At 31.9% G+C, this 24,140-nt stretch overlaps 1 protein-coding gene across 1 annotated transcript; it reads left to right on the top strand.

Annotated features, from left to right (window-relative positions):
* The first annotated feature begins 2,791 nt into the window (after positions 1-2,791).
* On the top strand, positions 2,792-10,330 carry LOC143085063 (uncharacterized). Its single transcript, XM_076261263.1, has 7 exons — positions 2,792-2,982; positions 3,175-3,244; positions 3,508-3,711; positions 6,333-6,497; positions 7,494-7,734; positions 8,161-8,188; positions 9,271-10,330. The coding sequence occupies exons 1-7, from the start codon at positions 2,864-2,866 to the stop codon at positions 9,587-9,589; spliced, it is 1,146 nt and encodes a 381-aa protein (XP_076117378.1). The 5' UTR covers positions 2,792-2,863; the 3' UTR covers positions 9,590-10,330.
* The last annotated feature ends 13,810 nt before the right edge of the window (positions 10,331-24,140 follow it).

Consider the following 24,140-nt stretch of genomic DNA (forward strand, 5'->3'; position numbering starts at 1 on the left):
CAAGGTACCCAAAAACATAATCGACGCTCAATGAGCTACAGCTGGATAAATCCGACAAAGAAATGAAGGAAATTCTAGACTAACTAATCTTAATTATTAGGAAATACAAACATTGTTATATTTCGTCTCTCTAATTCTAGTATATACCAGCTTTAATAAGTGTTCAGAATGATTATTCATTTTCACTTCTGTCGTCGTTATATGAAAAACAAAATCATTTATTTCGTAAAAATTATTTCCGTTCTCCATTTATACTGTATACTTACCAACAAAATTATTTTCATTTACTGTGTACATTATTCTTTTTGGCGACCATTTTGTTCAAGGTTATGATTAACTTTCTGTAACGGTTAAACCTCTCACCCTTTTTTTCATTGATTTTGTATTTACATAATGTCAGAGATCATTTTTTTTCGTTCAGTATATTTTCACTTGTGTTAATATGTTTTTGAATTAAGTTAACCCATTTCAATTGATATTTTATAGTGTGACTTTCAGTGTTGTGTTGTAACACTATTGTTTCATCTAAGTGTAGTGTAAGTACCTATTCACGTTTAAACCCGCTGCATGTGTTTGCATTTGACCTTAGTTAGGGGACTGATGTTCAGTAGTTGTCGTCTGTTGATGAAGTCCTTAAGTGTTTTTCGTTTCTAGTTTTTTATATAAATTAGACCGTTGGTTTTTCAATTTAAATGGTTTACACTAGTGTTTTTGGCCCTTTATATCTTGTTGTTCAATGTGAGCCAAAGGTCCGCGTTAAAGACCTTACTTTGACATTTAATGATATACTTTAACAAATGGTGACTTGGATGGAGAGTGTCTCATTGGCACTCATACAAAATCTTCTTATATCTATAAAATCATCTTATGAATTGAAATATATTTTACTGTAAGAATTATACAAAACAAACAACTTCATTTTTAGGCAATAAGGATTTTCAAAGCCGTGAGACACATAAAATGCTCCAAAATTGAAAATATATATAATTTACTATTTATATCCTTGTGAGAGGACTTGATACAGAAATAAAAGTAATTTTTCGTTTGTTATGTCAATTAACAGTCGTCCTTTTCGGAAAAACTTTGAGGGACTAAGTATTCTTTAATAGATATCATTAGAATTAGTTAGTTCAGTGGCGGATCTAGAACTTCATAAGGGGGAGGGGCGCTGACTGACCTAAGGGAGCCCGCTCCATTGGGATAAAACATCCGTCTTCTGATGAAAGAAGAGGTAAACCTCTGTAATCATGGTACTATTATGAAGAGGAATACTACACATCTAGATCTGTTATGGCATCTTTTCCACTATAATGAATCACTACTACTAACAGTATTTATCAACAATTTTTTTCTTAAAACGTCCTGTACCAAGTCAGGAAAATGGCAGTTGTTATCTTATAGTTCGTTTCTGTTAGTGTTGCATTGTCGTTTTTGTTTTGTGTTGCACTTCAGTGTTTCTGTTGTTTCGTTGTTTTCCTCTTATAGATGATGTACGTGTTTACCACAGTTTTAGTTTGTAGCCCGGATTTGTTTTCTCTCAATCGACTAATGACGTTCGAACAGCGATATACTACTGTTGCCTTTATTTACTATGTTCGTGATGCATCAAGAGTAGCAGCCCCTTGTCCTGTCATTGCAACCGGTTCGTTTCAAAGTTGATGTGATTACCTCAGTGTTCAGTTGGTATGTTATTTTTCATTCAGTTGTGTGTTTAAAATTTTCTTTTTCGACATTTGATAAGGGACAACCAAGAGTTAAACATTTTTTAAAAGCCAGAGGAAACAGTATCATTGCCTAAACATCATTTTTCATATAAAACAAATAAATGTGAATAAATGAATGAGTTTTATTTATAATTAACTTCAAATAATATAGTCACAGAGAATATATATGTAAACATTTGTAATTGCATACTGTTACGACCAGAAATTAACTTTAAAATTGTAGCCAACAAAGGTCACACATCAATTAAAAAGTCTAACGACACCAGTGTGTATGAAATACTCGACAAATTGAAAATTCAACTTTACGACTAAAATATACGTTATGTTTTTAATCTAAATTTGTCTCCTACCTGTACATAATATGTCTAATCTGGTATGATGTAGCTTACGTAAATAATTGTGTGAACTCAACAATTTCAGATATCTTATGATAATCCAAGTATACTAATGTCTAATCTGAAAGTCTAACTTTTGTGTCTGTATATATGTATATACAGTTGTCATGGAAATTTCTATAATACTGTAAAGGGGTAACTCCTCGTAAACTTCTCGGGTACGGTAGAAATTTAATTTACACATCGTAGATTATGATCATTCATGAATTATTATGTAAATCAAATAGAAAGCTTAATCATTTCATAAGTATTACTCAATTTATTTCACTTGACTGGGCGGAGTTTACCGTTTCGCTCATAATAAACCATTCCATCTATACATAGGTGTTTTAGGATAAACTCATCAATGAAATGTCCAGTTGTTCTTTTGTAAATTCCTTTAATGGCACTGATAGGTGATTAGAAATCAGTAATAATTATAACGGCAAGCATCCTAATCACACACATCTTCAAATAGACTGTCCTTATGCAAATTAAAACGTAAGCTCCGCCCGATCAGTTGAAATGAGATTGGTAATATCTATGATTAATCTAGTGAATTCTACACTGCACATTTATAACAATATTTGGTGAGCAACTACAAGGTCACTCAAAACAAGTTAGGTCAAGACATATCAACGGCACAATAACAATACCAACAACTGTTTTCAGTTTTGTTTTTATTACAGAGAATATCAAAAGACCTCCGGTTTGCAAAATAACTACATCAAGTGCAAAACTGGTATTTCAACAATATCTCGAAATATGACCCGATTAACAGTTGTTATTGATGACTTGACAGTATTGACACTTAACGAAACATTTCAATATTTACCGGATCCAACATTTAATATTTCGACTGAAATACCGAAAGCTTTACAAAGGTTAGTATATATAAATATAATTTCAAAAAATTACAAAAGAGACAAAAAATGGTTTCTACTGAATTAAACTTTTTTTTTTGCCTTAATTATTGTCTTGGATTGATATTGAATTGGTGTACAACCCATATATGTCATGATTAAATACAGAAGACGATATCCAGTAGTATTACTTCACTCTGATTTTATTTTCAGTGGAGGTGTAACATTTACAATTCGGGGCGAAGGTTTCAATAATGTAGGAGCGATCACAGTAGAAAGAGTGGTAAGTACAAAAGTTAATTTTTCACGAACTCCTTTTACATGAAGGAGGACTTGATACATGTACTTAGAACAGTAGTCCCTGTTACAATTGTATTATTTATTTACAAAAAAAATATATTTTTATAAAACTGTCTCGATATCAGATTGACTGAGACCTATAAAAGCAAATACAATTTTGAGCATAAATTAAAACAGGTATTTTTACTGCTTGTAAACTGTTCCAAATATCGTTTTGAATTTTTTGTAAAACAAATTTTATTTTAGGTTAAACCATGTGATGTACCAGATGATACTACAACTGAATGTGAAACACCTCCAAGATTACAGACTCAGCATTATTACCAAACAATTGAGGTTCATTTTGATGGAGTGACAATTCCAGTTACTATAGAATATGTGGCCAACCCTACGTTTGAACCTTTTCATGATGTTTATCAGTATGATAAGCAATCTTCTATTGAAATTAAGGTGAGGTCAGTAAAAGAACAAGCTTTTCGTAACAGAGAAGCTTAGCAGTATGCATTGCTGACTTAAAATAACGATGAAGTGAGACTTTATTCAAATTCATGACTATCATTCGCATGGCGACTACTAAAAAGATATCAGAAGATGTGGTATGAGTGCCAGTGAGACAACTCTCCATCCAAGTCACAATTTATAAAAGTAAACCATTATAGGTCAAAGTACTGTCTTCAACACGGAGCCTTGGCTCACACCTCACAGCAAGCTATAAAGGGCATAAACAGTTACCAGTGTAAAACCATTCAAACGAGAAAAAAATAACGGTCTAGTCTATATAACGTGACGGTACCCAAATTGCACCTATTTTGACAGATATTTCAACTACGTTTTTTTATGATTAAGACAAAAGTTTCCATTTTGTGTTTATTTTGTAGCTGTATCCTTCTTTACTATATAGGTACACCAATTTTATTTTCAATTCATATGGAATCATAGAAAAATTGGTCTGAACTAACCTCCAAACCATCAATGATTCTGTAATAAGGAGTACCCAAATTGCATCCATGCTTAAATTCGCATCGTCAAAAGTCGAATAACAGAGCTTTTGTTTATTTTTTTCAAATATTTTGAACAATTGGATATTTGTCCATGCTTACTCTTCTTTTTTTAAGAAATGAGTACTTGAAACATTGTATTTTCTAATTTTAAAAAGATGACGTTTTGATGACGTCGCATGGCGACGTTTCAGTACATTTTGTTTTTTCAGTAAACACTTCATCTGTTGATAAATACTGTGAACGTTTTGTGTATTTCTAAATATATTTACCTATTTTGAAAGACATGTATAGTATCAAATCATAAAAATACAAATTGTTTAGTCTCTAGGAGATCTTGTAAGATTTCCGCTGCTATTTTTGCTAAATAGGTGCAATTTGGGTACTCGTTGCAATTTGGGTACCGTTACGTTACAAAACAAGAAACACGTATGAGCCACATCAACAAACGACAACTACTAAACATCAGATTCCTGATTAAGGACAGGTGCAATCAAATGCGAGCGGGGTTTGACATTTTAACGGTACCAAACCTTCACTCTTATATGAAACAATAGTGTAACATCACAACATAGAAAGACACACTATAAAATAGCAATTGAAATGGCTTAACTCATTCAAAATAAATATTCAAACAAATGAACATACACTGAATGAATAAATTTTATCTATGATCTATGTAAATACAAAATCAATAAAATAAGAATGAATAATTAAAGTAACAGTATTATACCTCTGTAAAATGTTAAACAATTTCATTAATAAAAACCAGAAAAAAAATCCGCCATTTACAATAATAGTACAGGCAAATGAACATAATTGTGTTGTTAATAGTCCAGTTATCATAAGTAAAAATTACTTCTTCACATGTTTTTTTTTTATATTAAAAGAAAGCTTCTTTCCAGGTTTAATCAATATATGAAGGCTTAAAAATTTATCACGTCAAAACAATAATCCTTTAATGTTTGTATCAGTTGACTAAGACCATCTAATAAAGCGACACAATGATTAGTTTTATGCATGGATACTTGAAGTTCCTAATCAAACTGTCAAAAATAAATGTTTACTAACGGGAACAGTTTCTGGTTTGTTTTATTCAAGAAAACTGCAATACAAATGTATTATCAAAATTGAATTCTTAAAATCGTGAATAATTATGTTAATGGCAAAAATTAATCAGAAAAGGGTAATCAGAACTTCGAAGTTGGTTTGCCGCTTTTGTTTTTCGTTTGGTTTCTACCATAATTCAAGCCGTTAGTTTTCTCATTGAAATTCATTCACAAGTTCTGATGTCGGGCACTTTAATATCTGACTAAACGGTTTATGAGTTTTGCTCTTAATTTAAGTTCGTATTATTACATGTAGTTGGTTTCATCGGTGTTATTTAAACTGTGGTATATTATTCTTATTGGAAATCATAGCTCTTCTCTGTTATTTGAAAAAAAATACTTTAAAGGTTGTGCGTAATTTTTCAGACGGAAAGTAAGTATCCACATGAATGACAAAGAATATGACAAATAAACTGTTACATGGAATAATATAATAATTTTTAACAGAAAGTAAATTTCACCTGAGGGACAAAGAACTGTTACTTGAATAAAATAGTATTGGTTTTTAATGAAAAAGTTATTTTTTACTTGAGGGAAAAATATGGAATATAAACTGTTACATAAAATAATATTGGTTTTTAGACGTAAACCAAGTTTTAACTTGAGGGACAAAATAATATGACAAATAAACTGTGACATAAGAATATATTTGTTTACACACTAACAAGGATGATAATTTAATGTGGAGCACCTGAGTTCAGCCAAGTTTTAAAGGGGTTGACGTTGTTCAGTCCTTAGTTTGTTTTCTATGTTGTTTGAGTGTATTGTTTAGTGTTTGTTTGTATTTTTTCTGTTTTAGCCATGGTTTTTGTTAGTTAATTTCTACTTTGCTGTTTAGTTGTCCCTTTGGTATATTTATTTAAGTTTTATAGCTACCTATTAACGATAATTTTTTGCCAGAACATCAATTTTAATACGATTTTTAAAAAAATGAAATGTTAATATTTACAAAATTTATTTATAGGGTAGTAAAATATTAACTGTGGCACGCCTTGAAGATTATCATATTCATATTGGATTAGATGGAATGTGTTTCATAACTGATATCAGTATGTATAACATCACGTGTTTGCCACCCAAATCAGTACCTCGGACTAATAATACAGATGAGAATACAGTTCATATTATTGTAAGTAAATTACTTAATGTGTCATAACTCTACTGCAGGCATATACCCATAAAACTTCAATGCGTAAAGCTTAATTAAAAACTACAATACATTTACAATTATCTTCCTTTTCAAAGATAGAATTTGTTTTCTTATGCTTTCAACAATGTTCAATTAAAAAAGAAGTTTTGTGGTGTTTGTAAAAAATAAAATAACAAAAAAACCGAACTCTAAAAGTATGTATGTAATTAAAGGGCAAAATAAAATAAAAAAGCTTAACCACATCAAACGAATGGATAACAACTGTCATATTCGTGACTTGGCAAAGACATTGTTTGATGTAGAAATGGTGGATTAAACATAGTCTTACGGCTAACTAAACCGCTCACTTGTATGACACTTAAATGTGACACTAGCTGAATAAGACCAATCAAATTGAAATAATTCTTATGTAAAATAATATTGTGCTTCCCTAGAACTCTGATTTCATTTCCTCAAATTAAACTCAAAGTATTGAGGCCATCGAAGTGTATTTTGTTTAAATTAATCAGCAGTATAATAACACTGAACATAGAAATGAAGCTAACAAGCCTTGTCAATTGTGCTTACGGAGGGAAGAAACATAAGCGTCATAACAATTTGTTAATTAGACACAATACATTTAAGAAAGATTATGCAATTATTTAAATTAGTATCGAAACACAGACTCCTAATAAGCCAATATCCTCAAATACTAGGAGACCACCAGGAAAGGTATCACTGCAGTTCTTTAAAACTGAATTAAGCCTATATAACTTATCTGAGTACGGAGCAGTATTCTGGATTAATCATAATCAGAGCTCTGCAATCGAAGATTTTTAAAACAAATTTAAAGGTTGTATAACAAATGTATAACAACTTTTTTACGCGAGGGACTTTTTAACGCAAAAAAATATCAAATAAAAGATAACTAACCCCGGCTCCATGCGATTACATAAACTTTACAATTTTCCAGCACTGCATTTTTCTTAAAACTAGGTGAACGTCATAAAGATAAAGGTGGATATCGGGGATTTACAGTACAAAACAGAAACAACAACAGAAAATAGCAATACATTTGTCATGGTAGTTGGAATATTAGCCGCTGGAGTAGTTGTAACTATTATCATTGGCATTTCGGCTGTTTTAGTTTTAAGGAGAAAGAAGACTAAAGCTGCCAATGAATTCAAAATGGAATTAATAGCAAAAGCAGAAATGATACAACAAGCTAGAAGAAAAGGTAAATAGTTTATTCTTATAACAGCAGTTTTATTATATGCAAAATAATAAATACAAAAATAAATAAAAAATATGTTCAAATATAAGACGCAATTTGCACTTAGAACTCATTTTTACTTAAAACATATCCAAGGCGTATACTTTTTTACATTAGATACGCGTTTTTTTTAAATAACACTCGGTCATCGGTGGTGATCCAAACAGTTGTTAAGAATCGGGGACTGTGTCAAAGAGGGAAAACGGCCCAATGCCATAAGGTTTTCAACGTAGCGAAAATTGTCGCATCCGGAGGCGGGCTTCTGCTGGTGCTTAAAAGAAAATATATGCTAGCAAAATCGACGTAAAGTTACAATACGACAGTTTGAGTTGTATCCAAATTATTGATAAACACTAGACTAGTACTGTTACAAGTTTCTGTATGTTTCAGGTCTGTCTGAAAGAATAGAAAACTTAAGGTAAATTATACATATTGTTATACATTTAATATGTTTAGATCTGTTTTAGAAGTTATACCAATTCTATTTTCCATTGGTGTTTTACTATACTTATAAGAGATTACATGATATAAAGAGGATTACGTGGTATGATTGCTAATAAATGAGACTCTTCAAAAGAGACCAACTGACACACATATATATTGTTAATTGATACTCACGGAAACAAATAGCATATAATACTTAAACGGTAAACCTTTGCAACTTAAATTAGATTAAATTAAATTAAATCTTGTTTCACGCATATGTTTCAATTTCTTTACTGGATTAATTTGTTAACAAATGTGTAAACATACCAATAGCCATGCAATAATAGACAAAGTCACTTATAAATTTCTGTGTAAAACATTTTAAGGATGAAACAGCTAATTAAGTTCGATTTTTATTTCTAAAACAACTGGGTAAAGAGAGATCAAAATGAAAAATATTTTGTTGTTAATGATACTTTCTTATAGGCCATTACTCTGCCGGTGGACTATTAGTCCCCGAGGGTATCACCACCCCAGTAGCCAGTACTTCGGTACTGGCATGAAAATACGGATTTTTGTGTTATGAAAATTTACTGTTTCAAAATGATAGAAATTATTATAAATTAAGGAATGTATCTCCCTCATGCAAAGCTCTGATTCCTTTCACGGATTTGGCTATACTTTTTGGACCTTTTGGATTACAGCTCTTCATCTTTTATATAAGCTTTGGTTTTCAAATATTTTGGCCACGAGCATCACTAAAGAGACATGTATTGTCGAAATGCGCATCTGGTGCAAGAAAATTAGTACCGTTAATTTTATTAGTGGTATATCCTTAACGCTATTTCCAGGAAATTGAATAAATCCAAAAAATTCGAAAATGATAATTAATTCTAGTAATTTTTTGCGTTCCTTTGAATGGTTTTCAATATACAAATATTTTGTATGCATACCAAGGCAAATGTATAGAACTCTTACATTTACCATTGATGATGATAAAAACATATTTGTTATCAATTTCTATTAACACAATTATCATTTTCAATTATAATAATAACAATTTTATTTTGTCAGGGGAGAAGATGGAGATCCTTATACTGAGCCTGATGAATCAGTATATGACGAAATACATTCAGATGAGGAAAACGCAAATGACGGATATGATGAACTCGGGCAACGATCACCAAAATATCCTTATAATCAGCTTCAACAAAAAAGAGATTATAATCCAAGTCAAGATGAAATAAATGCAGATGACGAATTGCAAACCAATAAACAAAGTGATTATCTAAATATATGTGAAGGATATGAAAAACAAATATCACGAAACGATCCATTATTTATTAATCAACTTCAACAGGTGCTGAAAGCAAAAAATAGTGACAAATCTTGATAAACAAAAACAAGAGCATATGTTTAGCCGTCTGGTAATGCGATACTTACACTAAATCTCTTAGAGTTTTACTGATTGATACTTTAAAAAAACATAATTTACCTCATTGTTTTAATTGGCTTTGATCTCGCTTTCAAAATACTCTTATATTGTTGCTTTTTATTATCTGTAGTTTGTGTGTTAGTTGGCATATTTTTGCTTCGTATCTTATATTAGTGTTGAACCCTTTATGTCAAAGGTCTGTTATAATTGGTTCTGATGTTGTGATGTACTACCACTGTCCCAGGAAGGGGGTTAGGCGCTCAAAACATGTTAACCACGCCGCCTACTTTATGGGATTATCCAAAGTCACGCGCCTGTAATTTAGCGGGTGTGGTTGGTTTATATCTATGAAGCTATATGTCTGCCATATTTGTTTTTTGACTTCTGTATTTAATATTGGCCGTTCATTTTCTCGTTTACTAGTAAATTGTTTCATATTTTTCATGCTGATGCCTTTCATAAATAACTATACTTTATGGGTCTTCCTCACTGTTGGAACCTCATATATTTGTTTCAATCTGTGCCATTGGAACTTCGAGGAATAGTTGTCTCAATGGTAATCATATCACATCTTGTTACTTGTTTATATGTACATGTATATATAACGGATTTGTCTCAAAATGACGATACAAATCTCAAAAGTAAGAGTAGTTTGTTAGTATTAAGATGGATGAGTAATTTACATTAATTTATGACTGCCCATACCTTTCTGTGTAAAACATGTGTATTAACTTCTCAGTATATTAAAATTCCATTTCTTTTTAAAAAAAAGATGTTTATAAAAACATAAAGAATCTTATATTTCAATTTTATTTTACTTAATTATATATGTATGTTAAATAAAGAATTCTAAAATAAAACCTATACATGTTATTCTTTTGCGTGTTATTTTGTTCATATTGATGGGTTGCCAAACCTCTAGGACTTTGAAATGAGAAATAGCAATAAAAGCGAAGTTTTATTTTTATTTTTTTACTTGGCATGTCCTGATTTTATGTCATGGATTCATACACCTTATCATTTAAATATGGGGAATTTTTTTCCGAAATTGTTGACTCCATGCACTTGGCCGGACGAAGAAAGTATGATTTATAAACACTATTATATAATAAAACATCGTATTGTTCAAAATCTTATAATAAAAGCAAAATAAATAAATCTTCCTGTGTGTGATTTGCGTAATACATTACGTTTTTGTAGCATTAAATTATGAGCTCCGTACCTAATTTAAAGCGAAGAATAGATGTCGTTTGCCTGCTCGTGCTTTTTCATGGTGTTTGTTGTATTTCTTAAACTATTAGTTCTATTATCTTTTAGACTAGACTTCATTGAAGAATGTGACAAAAGCTTGTGTCATCTATAGGTGTCATACCACCAATTAAAAGTCCCTTTCTGTTCAACCAAATTTTGCAATTTTCACAGCTTTCTAAATATTTTACCTTAAGTTTAACTTCATAGAAACTAGGCATATCCTGGATTATACATGTATCAGCTTTCAACATGCCAATTTTCACTATACTTTTAAAGCCTTCTAACATAAACCTGACCTTTGAACAGAGGTACTCCAAAAATAACCCCTGGTTTTCTGGAAATCTTAAATTAGTATACTATGGAGCGCATTAATCCTCATTTTTTTAATGCAAACTCATAGACAAGTAAATTTTGACTCAAAATGGTCTAGATATATTTCTCTTTCACCAAAAGTTTCATTTCTGCAAATTTGTTGGTTGGTTTAAGTAGACAAGGACATAAAAAGCACAATTTTGTGTCAGAGTAGGGCTACTTTCACATACGTTCTAAATTGGAGGGAGTAATTGGTGGTGTGACACTTATATATAAAAATCACAAATATCGCAAAGAAATGTGTACAATAATGTACATTGTAGCTCAATTTCAAGCTTTTTATTTAGTCCTACCAAGAGGTAAAACTTGTCTAATTGACTGAAATAGTTTTGTATATATATACAAAATAACGAGACGATGTATGATTGCCAATGAAATAACGATCCACCAAACTTCAAATGAAGTGATTGGTCGGAACTATAGACAACCGTATGTCCTTCAAAAATGAGAAAAAATAATCTGTATAGTCGGCTATAAAAGGCCCTGACATGAAAAAAAATGAGACACTTCAATTGAGAGAAGCTAATAGCTTAACAAATATCAAAATAATTTACGGAAAACAGAAATGACAGACATAAACCAACGACAACCAGTGAAATACATGTTCATGACTTGGGACAAACATATAAAGATTTTGGTGGTGTTAAATGTGTTAATTATCTTCCAACCGTCTCTTTACGAGGGACAGCGGTGTAACAATACAACATCAGAACAGACTGAACAAATGATTTGAAAAGAGCTTATTAATAACTCATTAGATCGATACTAAAGCTGAAAGACATCTAAAAATAATACACACACCGGACGTGGTAGGGTATTCATACATCCCTTACAACAAATATGCACTAAGAACAGATTGAGAGTACTCGCAGTTACTGAAAGCAAGTTCAAAGTCAATAACTGATGAAAAAAAAATATGTATCTAAGATTAATCATCATCAGTACACATCCATCATCCAAAAGGTTTAGTATATAGACGTCATTAACAGTCAGAGGAAAACATGAATTTTTGCAATGCTAAAATACAGGGATCGACAGATTGCAGCACAGTGATTAACATAAAATAATCAGATATTGTAATCAACAAAAAGTTAACATACTGTATTATGCTATACATATTTGTAACTTGATCTATAATTATATATCTGATTGTCTAACGCAAATCATGCATATACATGTATTAAATTAAATGCATTTTTTTCCTTTTGAATAATAGTGCAAATTGTTACATATACATGCAACAATGCACTACTAAAAAGTCATTATCATGTTTACCATATGTTGTATGGATTTTATCATACGATGTGCATAGATCATATTCAACAATTATTATAATTGACAAGATTCAGTCGTCTTCAGGTAAATTATTATCATGTTTGACTTTCAATATATAACTTTTCTCATATTAATGATATTAACACAGAAATAGTGAAAAGAGGAAGCGACTAAGTATTTTCAAATTGGCGATCCTTGAAGTTAATAATGAGGGTGCAATCTACAATGAAACCTGTATAAGAACTATTTGCAAACTTTATCAGTATCAGGGTCATTTATCACATGATATACTAAGGCAGACGCAAATCCTGAAAAATCTGAGAGGTTAAGGGTTCACAACAGGATAACAAATCACATCAAATCAAATCAAATAATTATTTTATTGTCATATAAACTTTACAGTAAGTTAACAACCATATAAATGCAAATGATGATATCAAATACTATATACTAAGTTTATTTGGGTCCGACATTTATAGGCTGCATTGCTCCTTCCAAGATTCTATTCAAACAGTTAACCTGGATGACAGTTGAACAGAGAATAAAATATCATAAGTTTGTGATGACATTTTTAAATGCATCATATCCTATTTTACTAACAAGTTTCGTTTCAAACATAAATTCATACCCCTTGAGAAATGTTGTTCAAGGAAACCTCATACTCCCTAAACCTATAATAGAATTGTTCAAAAAGACTTTTATATATTCTGAACCATTCTTGTGGAATAATTTCCCAATACCGTTAAGGATTATTACGAATGTGAATTCTTTCAAATACAAAATAACAGAATATAAAAAACTGATTATGTCATCACGTTTATTTTTTATTATCTTAGATGCTCATAAAAAATAACAAGATTGTTATTGGCAGGAAATGGCCACAGCATTTATTAACAGATATGATATATGTACTATTATATGAAATGCATTTTGTGATATGATATATGTACTATTATATGAAATGCAATTTGTGATATGATATATGTACTATTATATGAAATGCAATTTGTGATACATGTAGATCTATGAACTAAAATTAACTGATAAAAATGCATATGTGTCTTTGAAAATGTTATATGATGATCGCCGAATATGTTTGAGTTGGCAGACCATATATGAAAAGGGGAAGTTCAAGATAAGCTATTAGCCCTGGAAATCAGAGGCTAATGCTATCATACGATTACAATAAGTCTGTAAACTGCAAATATGTTATCTAAGCGCAGCGAAATCTGCCATAAATCAAGCGACTAACCCTGGATATCAGAAGTTATCGCTACCAACGCAAAGTTTACATGTTTGAATGTAATAAATTTCTTTCCAAGTTATCCATTCAATTTCTATATGCATGTAAGTCCACTCCTCGTCCAGGATTCGTCTTTTTTCTTGAATGACCGTCTCGTCATTAAAACTTTTGTACATCTTTCCACATTGAGTGATGGTTTGATCGATGTAGACAATACAATTCTGAAATAAACAAACAAAACCAAACAGCAGTATCTTCCGTAGGAATTGCATTCTACTAATTTAAGGGAGGGTGGGCGGGTTTTAGAAGATAAATCTATGGCTAAAAATGCGTCTGCTTTTCCTAAATGTCGACGTCAAAAGGAGGATTATGGGTAAATCAATCACTTGCAAAGATCGATAATCCAACAAGAAACCAAATACTATTACTTGACGAAGTAGTATAACGACGGACAGTGGTATGAGCACTACCGATAACTGATTTAAAATTTAGATTTTAAATCCTATTATCTTAGATGCTCATAAAAAATAACAAGATTGTTATTGGCAGGAAATGGCCACAGCATTTATTAACAGATATGATATATGTACTATTATATGAAATGCATTTTGTGATATGATATATGTACTATTATATGAAATGCAATTTGTGATATGATATATGTACTATTATATGAAATGCAATTTGTGATACATGTAGATCTATGAACTAAAATTAACTGATAAAAATGCATATGTGTCTTTGAAAATGTTATATGATGATCGCCGAATATGTTTGAGGTGGCAGACCATATATGAAAAGGGGAAGTTCAAGATAAGCTATTAGCCCTGGAAATCAGAGGCTAATGCTATCATACGATTACAATAAGTCTGTAAACTGCAAATATGTTATCTAAGCGCAGCGAAATCTGCCAAATTGGCGGTGCTGCGACAATTTTAGCCTACAGTTAAAATTTTCACAGAACCGTCAACCGCCAATAAAATTGGGGGGGAGCTGCGCATAGCTGTGCCATTTCAAGCAAAATTTGATTAAAATAATTTTCTGATAAATGAATATATGCCATTATATGGTATAAATTGTAAATTAATAAGTAACTATTTGTATTATTTATAAAACAGCCCAATAACTCCGATGTTTCGTTTAACTGTTCACTAAGATCATATATAGGCATTTGTTACGGACAACGAGTCAACTATAAAAATTCAAAGCATGGAATAGTCGTCTGGAAAAGTAATGCTACCCGTCTTACTAGAAATTATTGTTTCTAGGGCTCCCTGTATTAAGTTCAGAAAAAAATGTTCTTCTCTTTGTTAAATACACCCCATCTTCTGCTAGAGACTCGTGTTTAGCTTTTATGTAAGGATATCGAATGTAACATCCATGCTTTGTCATGTGGACAACAATGAAGCTGTTTAACCGACGCCTGCATTTGTCCATACATTACAATTCCCATTATTTGACGACCGTCATTGCAGTCTTGGCAATAGAACTTGAGACCAAATAAAGTTGTATCAGGCAAATCAATATATAACCTTGACATAAATTGAACAAGCTAATGATGAAAGTAACCTAATTTGATATTTTATATATATCATTTCCCAATGTGCACTATAATATAGCTGGGAAGATCTTAAAATCTTCGCATTATTTTAATGCGATTCTTCACCTTAGCGATAGTTAATCCATCGGTAAAAACAAACCTACCATCAAATTTTCACTCCCGACCTTTTCAAAGCCAAATAAGCTACTCCCGGTCGTTGTGTTGCTACCAAAATCACATTCTTAATAATTGACGACCTATCCATCCAAACCCTTATAGGAGAATATACACACAATTAAATGGGAATTCGTATATGTAACGCAAAAATGCACCCGCTTTCAAACGACCTAAATATTTTTATCGGATAATCCATCAACGACACAAGCTATCTCCATACATAGATATAGAAAGATGTGGTATGAGTGCCAATGAGACAAATCTCCATCCAAGTCACAATTTATAGAAGTAAACCATTAAAGGTCCATACCTATGTTGAATAAGTTCGACGAACAACGAGAATATTTAATACCTAAAGCATGTATAGATATTTTGAGTATTGCAGAAAATTGGTATTTAGTCAAACTAGCTAACCAACAAAAGACGAAATAGCGGTCCACCTACTACAAGTCTATCTGGCAATTAGCAAAGCAATAAAAGCCACTGGACATATACATTTGTCTAATTGCGCAGGACTGTGTATAGTTAACCCTCTACCAAACTGATCGGTCTTAGATGAAACCAAATGAATTTCTACATATTTCTTGTAAATTTTGACATCATTTTGTTTAAAGCATGATTTGTAGAACATGCATTGCTCATATTTTGAACTGTCAACTCCCCAACCATGCATAAAAAGACCACGTCAAGCCAAGGAAAAAACCGCCTGGAATAGCCTAGCTTTGTATGCAGAACTTCATATACCTGATCATATTGACAAAATACGATGCAATATCTCTCTTAAAAAGTCAGCCTAGTGTCCATCTGAAGCAACCTTGAACGCTCAAAACCATCGCTTACTATTAATTTTTAGTAAAGTCTTCATAATCATTTAGCTTATTGTAAATGCTTAAGCCTGATCAAGCCTGATCGATGTGTACGTATTGTTGAATGAGCAAATCCTAATTTAACATATATGCAGTAAGAGCAACAATGTCCCGCAAGGACGAAAGCTATACTTTGGCAATACCGAAATCTTTCCTGAAACCATTTAACAAATTTAAAGCCCGGGTAAACTTTTCTGTACTATCAACTACCGAATTGTTTATTTGAAAGTATATTCCAGTTTCGAAATGACCATATGAAAGTTCATATTAGGAATGTCTGGTATAATAAATGCTTCCGGTCCCAATGTACGGGAACGGATCACCCGAAAACGAGACAGAGAATCTGCACCTGCATTACTTGAGCCTGGAATATACAACGCTCGAATCTGAAAATATTTACTCAGTAGTAACAATACTAGAGGACGAATCAACATCCTTACTAACTTTGATTTTGATATTTGCTTGTTAATTATCAAATATAGTGCTTGGTTTTATATATATTCTTAATAAATAAAAAAAAATTGTTGCTAAATTGAGAGGTTCAAATTAACATTTAACAAACATTTAATAAGATTAAAAGTATCCGATCCCAGCTCTGGATTGATTTTCACATGATAATACGAACTTCCGTGCTTAAGACATTAAATTTATTTGCGGTAGTTTTTAACCTTCATATGATAACCTTAAGCCAAAAGTAAACCCCTCAGCCGGAGCTAGGAATCTACACTTTTGTATAACCCCCAAGTTACATTCTTTTAATTCAGTTATGTTTAATGGAGTCCACCCTTTATCCAATAGATGATACATCAGTTTGGATTCGAAATCAATACAATCCAAATTCTATACAAAAATAAACATAAGATAAATATCACAAAAATTCTCAATTTGATATCTCTTTAAGATCAATTGTAATTGCATTTGCTAAAAATTCACTTCATATTTTGCCCAGTATACGAGTTCGTACTGATGGGATACTGCAACGAGTTTCTTACACGTGCCTTTTATCTCGGTCTAAACTGAGGTCTAGTTTGCTTTAATCTTACATTTTGCCTGCCTTCAGGAAACAGTCTTGTCTGGGGCACTGAATCATAAGTGGGTGCTGATCAAAGCATCTTAAACAAGAATGAGTAAAAGCACATCATTGATTCACGCATGAACCTTGGTAATTGAATACGTAACATTTTAAGCGCCCAATGCTTATTGCCATTAACAATACTAGATGGAGGATACATATTGAGCAGCCATAAGCAAGGTCAACGACAGCCTAAAAACCAGCTGGATCCTGTGACATTCTGAGACGAAATTGTTCATTGTACGACTTCCATCCTAGTGCTGACCGCTTACCGCCTAGCCGTATACTATGCATGTACTTGAGTAAATCTTGAAAAACAGTCGAGTGAGCAGTAGTACAAAATATACTAATATAGACTAAAAAACGCATCTGTCCAGTTACACAATGTACCTATTGTGTAAATTTCTTTTTTTTTTTATACCCTGTTCTAACCAGAAAACATTGCAAAACATACCCTGTTCTAAACAGAAATATTGAAAAAAAAAATCACCTGTTCTAGACACGCTCGGAAAATGTATACCTTGTTCATGACGGAGACCTATATTTTCTAGACTAGTTCAGAAATATAAAACCTGTCACCAAACAGTTTAATAATGTAAGCAAAAACATACTTGTGTCAATATCCAATATCCAATCTGTCCTTTTTAAATCGATTGTTTAAAAATAACCCTGTTCTAATCAGCAAAACATGAAAATAAAGGACCCTGTTTTTGTGTCACATTCGTATATATAAAATTATAGGAAGAACACCCCCCCCCCCACTTCCGGGGTATCAAAAGTTCCTGTGAAATAACGACTTTCTAATTACCCCTAGAAGAGGCCTGTGAATAAAGTAATGGTAAGGCTAGATCAACATATTCTCTTGAAATGTTTTAACTTCATATCGACATTTCTTGCAAGCTCATCATTATCCTTACTACACGGAGATGGGTTTTGAAAAAATTGGAAAATTACCTGATTATCATCAGCAGAACTAGAAGTAACGGTCGTGAATACCGGAGCCATAATCATAGACATAACCTCTGAACTGTGTAAAGTTGTTGCTACTGGACCCTCTATAGATCTGTTAACACCCGAATCTCCATCAAGTTTGAACGCAAAAAAGTTTTCTTAGCCGATGTTGACCACATTGTCGCCTCTTCCTACCAGATACCCTAAGCATTTTAAACTGAAAAAGACATGCTATGATAAATTATGTAAATATGTATATGAACATATAAGAATTAAAACAATGCAAAAGAAACAAACAACAAAAAAACGTTAAAAAAAAAAAAAAAAAAAACCCAACACATCTGCTGATTCTGCTGTGGCCGATCGTGTCTCCGAGCACGAGAAAAAAAATTGAATATAAGATTTGCTAATGGCCCATCCATCGTAAAACAACAATATTTTTTATTTTGTATTCAATAATCCAGCCATCTTAACATTTTAACGTGCGTCTCTAATCAACCAAAATAATGCTAAATTTAGATTTAGAAGTTTGCTCTAAATTTAAACTAAATTCAAATTGTCAAAATTGCATATCGGAAATAAAATTTAGAAATAATTCGAAGTAGAAGTAATTTATTTTCTTCTCAGAATGACGACAAAACCTGACCATGCCGTCTGCTAAGAATCATAATTTTGCCATGACCCTTCGACAATTGTATCCATCGAGTCAAAATAAACGACAATTAAATCCTTGATAAATATTGTTTGAAACAGTTTGTAAAAAAATAAGGTTTTTAACAACTTATGTGTCAGATTGGTGTCGATTTTTTAGAAGATAAATCTATGGCTAAAAATGCGTCTGCTTTTCCTAAATGTCGACGTCAAAAGGAGGATTATGGGTAAATCAATCACTTGCAAAGATCGATAATCCAACAAGAAACCAAATACTATTACTTGACGAAGTAGTATAACGACGGACAGTGGTATGAGCACTACCGATAACTGATTTAAAATTTAGATTTTAAATCCTATTAACGTTTTATCAAGCTGTTTTGAACGTTAGTATCTTACTTGACTTTTTGTACTAATGTTTGCAATGTATATGAGACAATATCTGAAAAAGTCTAATTTTTGCAAATAAGAAAAAACAACATTTTTTTTTAGACCCAGTATTTTAATCGCACAAATCGAAGAACACACATTGGGGATCTAGGAACTGTTGTCTGTAATTCAAACAATTGTTTAATAAGGAAACAATGGCTATTTTAAAAATGGTACAAAAAAAATCCAGTTCTTTCCTGTTACCAAAGTGAATCAATTTTAAAAAGTTTCTAATGGGAATAAGGAATAAGTTTAAGACACTATTTGTGGTTTACTAGTATATCCTGCAATAGTTTATCAAATGCCAATTATTGATTTTAGCATTTGCAATACAAAAGGTTTAGAAATATACGTAAATATAGTCAGATATGTCGGTAACATGAAAGAATATTGAGTAACAGCACACCGGTAACAGGACAGAGTTGGTAACAGAAAGGATTTTTCTGCTTTACTTTAATGTTTAAGAAAAATACATCATTTTAAATTGGTCACAATTGGAAGATAACAGCAAACAATGTCATTTATCCTTTGAAACTGTATTTGCAAGATGAAAAATCTGCCTAGGTAATGAAAAATTCTAAAATAAATACCTTTCTGTTACTATCTACTATACTAGAATTGCACAATGTTCTCTGCTGTTATCAAAAGCAAAAAACCTATTTTTTTATTCAATATACTGTATATTATTTTGAAATTTATTTAATATGGTGGTGATAACTTATATTAAATGAAATGGTTGGCATATAGTAGATTAACTTTTCGATTCTTCAGTAAAATTGTCTTGAACATCCTTCCTGTTACTGATGATGGTTATGCTGTTACTTTTTATCAGGTAACATGACAGAACGTAACAGAAAGGAATTACGCGATAGTTTTTGTCCTTTTTATCACATTAAATGTAAGTGTATTTCCTGTGACATATAACTTTTAAAAAGATGATATAAAAACACACTTAATGCTGTGGTGCACACTTAAAAATATTCTCAGAAAGTATAAGAAAAGGCTGTAACAGGATAGAACACCAATAAGTATTTTTCTATAAATTCTTACCTTGGATGGGCTTGAATTTTCAAACCTGGCCGCCTTTCCAACTATTTCTTTGTACTAATGCATTCAGGAAATGATGCTCTTCACAATACATAATGGGAAAATAACTCTTGGTCTTGTAAACGTTTCCACAGGTAAAAAAAAAAAAACAGTGGTAACAGGAGGGAAATCACCCCTGGGGACATTTTTTTTTTCTGTTAAAATTTGCACAATTTTATTACATGCTATAGTTATAACATAAAAAGACAAATTAGGGGCAAGTTTATTATATAATATATCATATATGTTAGAATTGGACGCCTGTTTAATTAATTTGGATATTATTTGAATGATTTAGTTTTCAAAAAACACAGGGGACAACATGATTTTAGGGGGGGTTGAACATTTAAATTACAATATTTTATTGGAAAAAATATAAGAATGAGTGTTTAATTGGCAGGCCATGGTGCATTATATAATTTAGTTTATACTGAAACTTAAAATTTTCAAAAAAGATGGTCGAATAAAAAAATAATTGCTGGTGAAGTGCGGGACATGGAAATTAGACTTTTTCAGATATTGTCTCATATGTCTGAATTTTGTGTATGATCTTTCAGATGAGGGTCTCAGCTAACTGTGTAACCCTCTTAATATAAAGTATTGCTGTTATGTTGTAATTACAAACTAGGCAGTGTGGGTTATTTGGAAAAAAATGATTTGGTATCGTGTCATGTCGGCACGTTTATGTATCTAAAACTTCGTCGAGATTGTCTTCTAAATTATTGAAGAAATAAAACTTTAAGCTTTAAGTAATTATTGTTCCCATTGTTGCAATCAGTATCAAAAAAGAAGATCTGGTATGAATTCTAACGAGACAACTTTTTCCAAGAGACCAAATGACACAGAAATTAATAACCATAGGTCACATTTCCCAAGACAAGGTAATGTTCGCGCTCACTGAAAGTTAGTTAAACTAAGGATACAAACAATTAAAAAGTATATAAATTATATACATGATGTACGAATTTGATATTAAGTGACATACACACATCCAGTTTGCATTCCCCCCTCTTTTTGCTTGGACTTTTTTAATGATTAATCATACTAGACTTCGTGAATTTTGCCATTTCCCGTGTATACTTCTAAAGATATTTTTCGCTGGTATTTACTGATTATGTCAATGTCATGTTATTCGCTGTGGTGGAGTTGACCAGTTCGTCGAAAAAACGTCACTCAGTCATTTTGAAATTCAAATTACAGTAGCACATTGCATAGGCTGAGGATGACATGCAATCATGACACATTCAAAGCTACACATGATTGAGCATGAATGTATTAACTTCTTTTTCTTAATTTATTATTTTTCTTAAAAGTATCCTGGATTTCTACCAAACTTGGACAGAAGCTTGTTCCTGATCATATTAAGATAGTATCCAGAAGAAAATTTTGTTAAAATTTTGTACCTGTTTATCTGTATTTTACTAATAAATGGACCCTTAAAAATTTTATTATAAACAATTTTAAATATGTAGAATACAGCATAAAAAATGTCCAACCCTTACACTTTAACTATATAATATACATTCCCACGTCAGGAACCGTTTAAAAAGTGCATTTTATGTTTTTAGCCAATAAATGGTCCAAAAAAATTTCGCCTCGCTCCGCTTAGCGACCTTTGAGAACTTTGCCCCCTTTCCAAAATCCTGCATCCGCCCCTGCACATCGGCTGTTCTTTAATTTGGATAGTGTTCATTTTTTTAAATTTTTCCCATCTGTGTTGTCTGAAAGTGATTACATTATAGGTTTGTGCGATAATAATATTCATACGACTTAAGTATCTCGCTTCTATAAAAAAAAAAAAAATGCTAAAATGCGACTTTTCGCTCGACATGCATGGTAAAATCGTATGAAAATTGTGTCCTGCATTTTTTTAGTTGTGATCTCTGTCCTGTCTTTATATGGTTCACTCTAACCGATCCTGTCTATTTGTTCTCCTTACTTTTTTACATAAATTGTCATCTTATCTTTTTTTATTTTGCCAAGTTGCTCATCCTGACTTTGTTTTACTCAAAACTCCTGTTATGCCTTTTTCAAATTTAAAATGGGGGGGGGGGTCCAAACCCAGGACAAAAGGGGGGGGGGGGTCCAACTATATGTCCCCATTGATCGGACAAAAAAGGGGGTTCGAAGATCGACTGGTAGGATCCAGATTGACATTCCTTATTTCCCAGTTAGTTTTCACCATGATATTTAATACTTCTAATTTGCCACTTAAATTTTCCTTCATTCAAGTTTGCATTTCTCACTTCCAACAGGACATTTTGAACTTGTTTCAAAATGCTTTTTATGTTTTGGCCGTCATGTGTAGTTATTAGAGTTATAGAAGCGTATGTTGATAAGTTACGGAATTTCTCCCGCATTGTTTTACAGTTCATTACATGGGTGTGTTTGACTTCGTGTAATTCCTGTCATTAATGCATGACCAACCATTGTTGATGATTTTCTTTAATTTCCAATGAACGTAAGTATTGTTCATATTTAATCAAGGAATACCTTTTCTGATAAAAATATCATATCAAGACCATATTTAAAAATACTTTATTGCTAACCGCGTTACGACGAAGGTTATTATAAAATTCATGTTTTTTAAAACACTATACACGGTGGGTAAGGTTGTCCTGCGAGAAAACGTTCTGTGCTGGTGATTCGGTCCTGACTGTTGCTGGTGATCATTGAAAAAATGTAAACAAAGAAGAAAATGATGATTTTTGACGTTTTCTCTCATAAAAAATGGAAGGAAACAGTTGAGATTTTTCAATTTTTTTTCTTATGGGTTCATAAACAAACCATTAAAACATTGACCCTCTAAACTGTTTCAGTAAGCGTAACACAAAAGTGCTCATTTTCAGAAAATCTAGAACTGGAAAAATAAAACAAAAATGCTCATGAAGTCCGCTTTTTATACTCAAATCCAAAAGACAAAATTATTTTGTGAAAAACCCGTGCAATTTAAGAAAATTTTGCATTTTCTCAGTTTATTTATGTCCTGATACTGTGCTGGTGGGTCCTGTCATTGTGCTGGTGGGTCCTGTCATTGTGCTGGTGCTGGTGATTTTGGGTAAAAAGTTTGTCATATTTGAAACAAATGTTACAAAATCAATAAAATTTGGCTGATAATTGTATTCAATCGGATCTATGACTCCTATTTTTACTTTAGTACATCCATTTGGCTGTTTTATAAGCGTTTTCAAATAATAGTAACTTATATTACACATTACACAAATGAGCAACATCTTCCGTCCAATAGCAGATAAAAATGTATCTAATTAGAATAGTTTTATTCAAGATATTTAACGTCTTTGAATCGATGATTCTTTACATAATATGTTAACTTAAACAGTTTTAAAAGGTGCATAAAGTAAAGCGACATTTATAAGAGGGGGTCTTTTATTGACATTAAGGTTTGACTGGTTTATTCAGTTAAATATGCGTTCCACACACCGCTCGCAACTCCATCAAACCAACCCCTCCTCCTTTCCTCATTCATTGGTACAGTGGTGTAACAACACAACAATTTATCACATAAAACAATAACATTAAGACACAAATTATTGAACAACGCATACTCGCAGCTACTGTGAAAGCTAGTTCAAAGC

This window comes from Mytilus galloprovincialis, chromosome 1 (assembly GCF_965363235.1).
Source record: "Mytilus galloprovincialis chromosome 1, xbMytGall1.hap1.1, whole genome shotgun sequence".
Taxonomy (NCBI): Eukaryota; Metazoa; Mollusca; class Bivalvia; order Mytilida; family Mytilidae; genus Mytilus; species Mytilus galloprovincialis.

Excerpts from the sequence above, each read along its gene's own strand:
- LOC143085063 (XM_076261263.1), top strand. The coding sequence starts at position 2,864 with ATGACCCGATTAACAGTTGTTATTGATGACTTGACAGTATTGACACTT. Across the intron at positions 6,498-7,493 it reads AGAATACAGTTCATATTATT|GTGAACGTCATAAAGATAAA; the intron begins GTAAGTAAATTA and ends TCTTAAAACTAG. Across the intron at positions 7,735-8,160 it reads ACAACAAGCTAGAAGAAAAG|GTCTGTCTGAAAGAATAGAA; the intron begins GTAAATAGTTTA and ends TGTATGTTTCAG.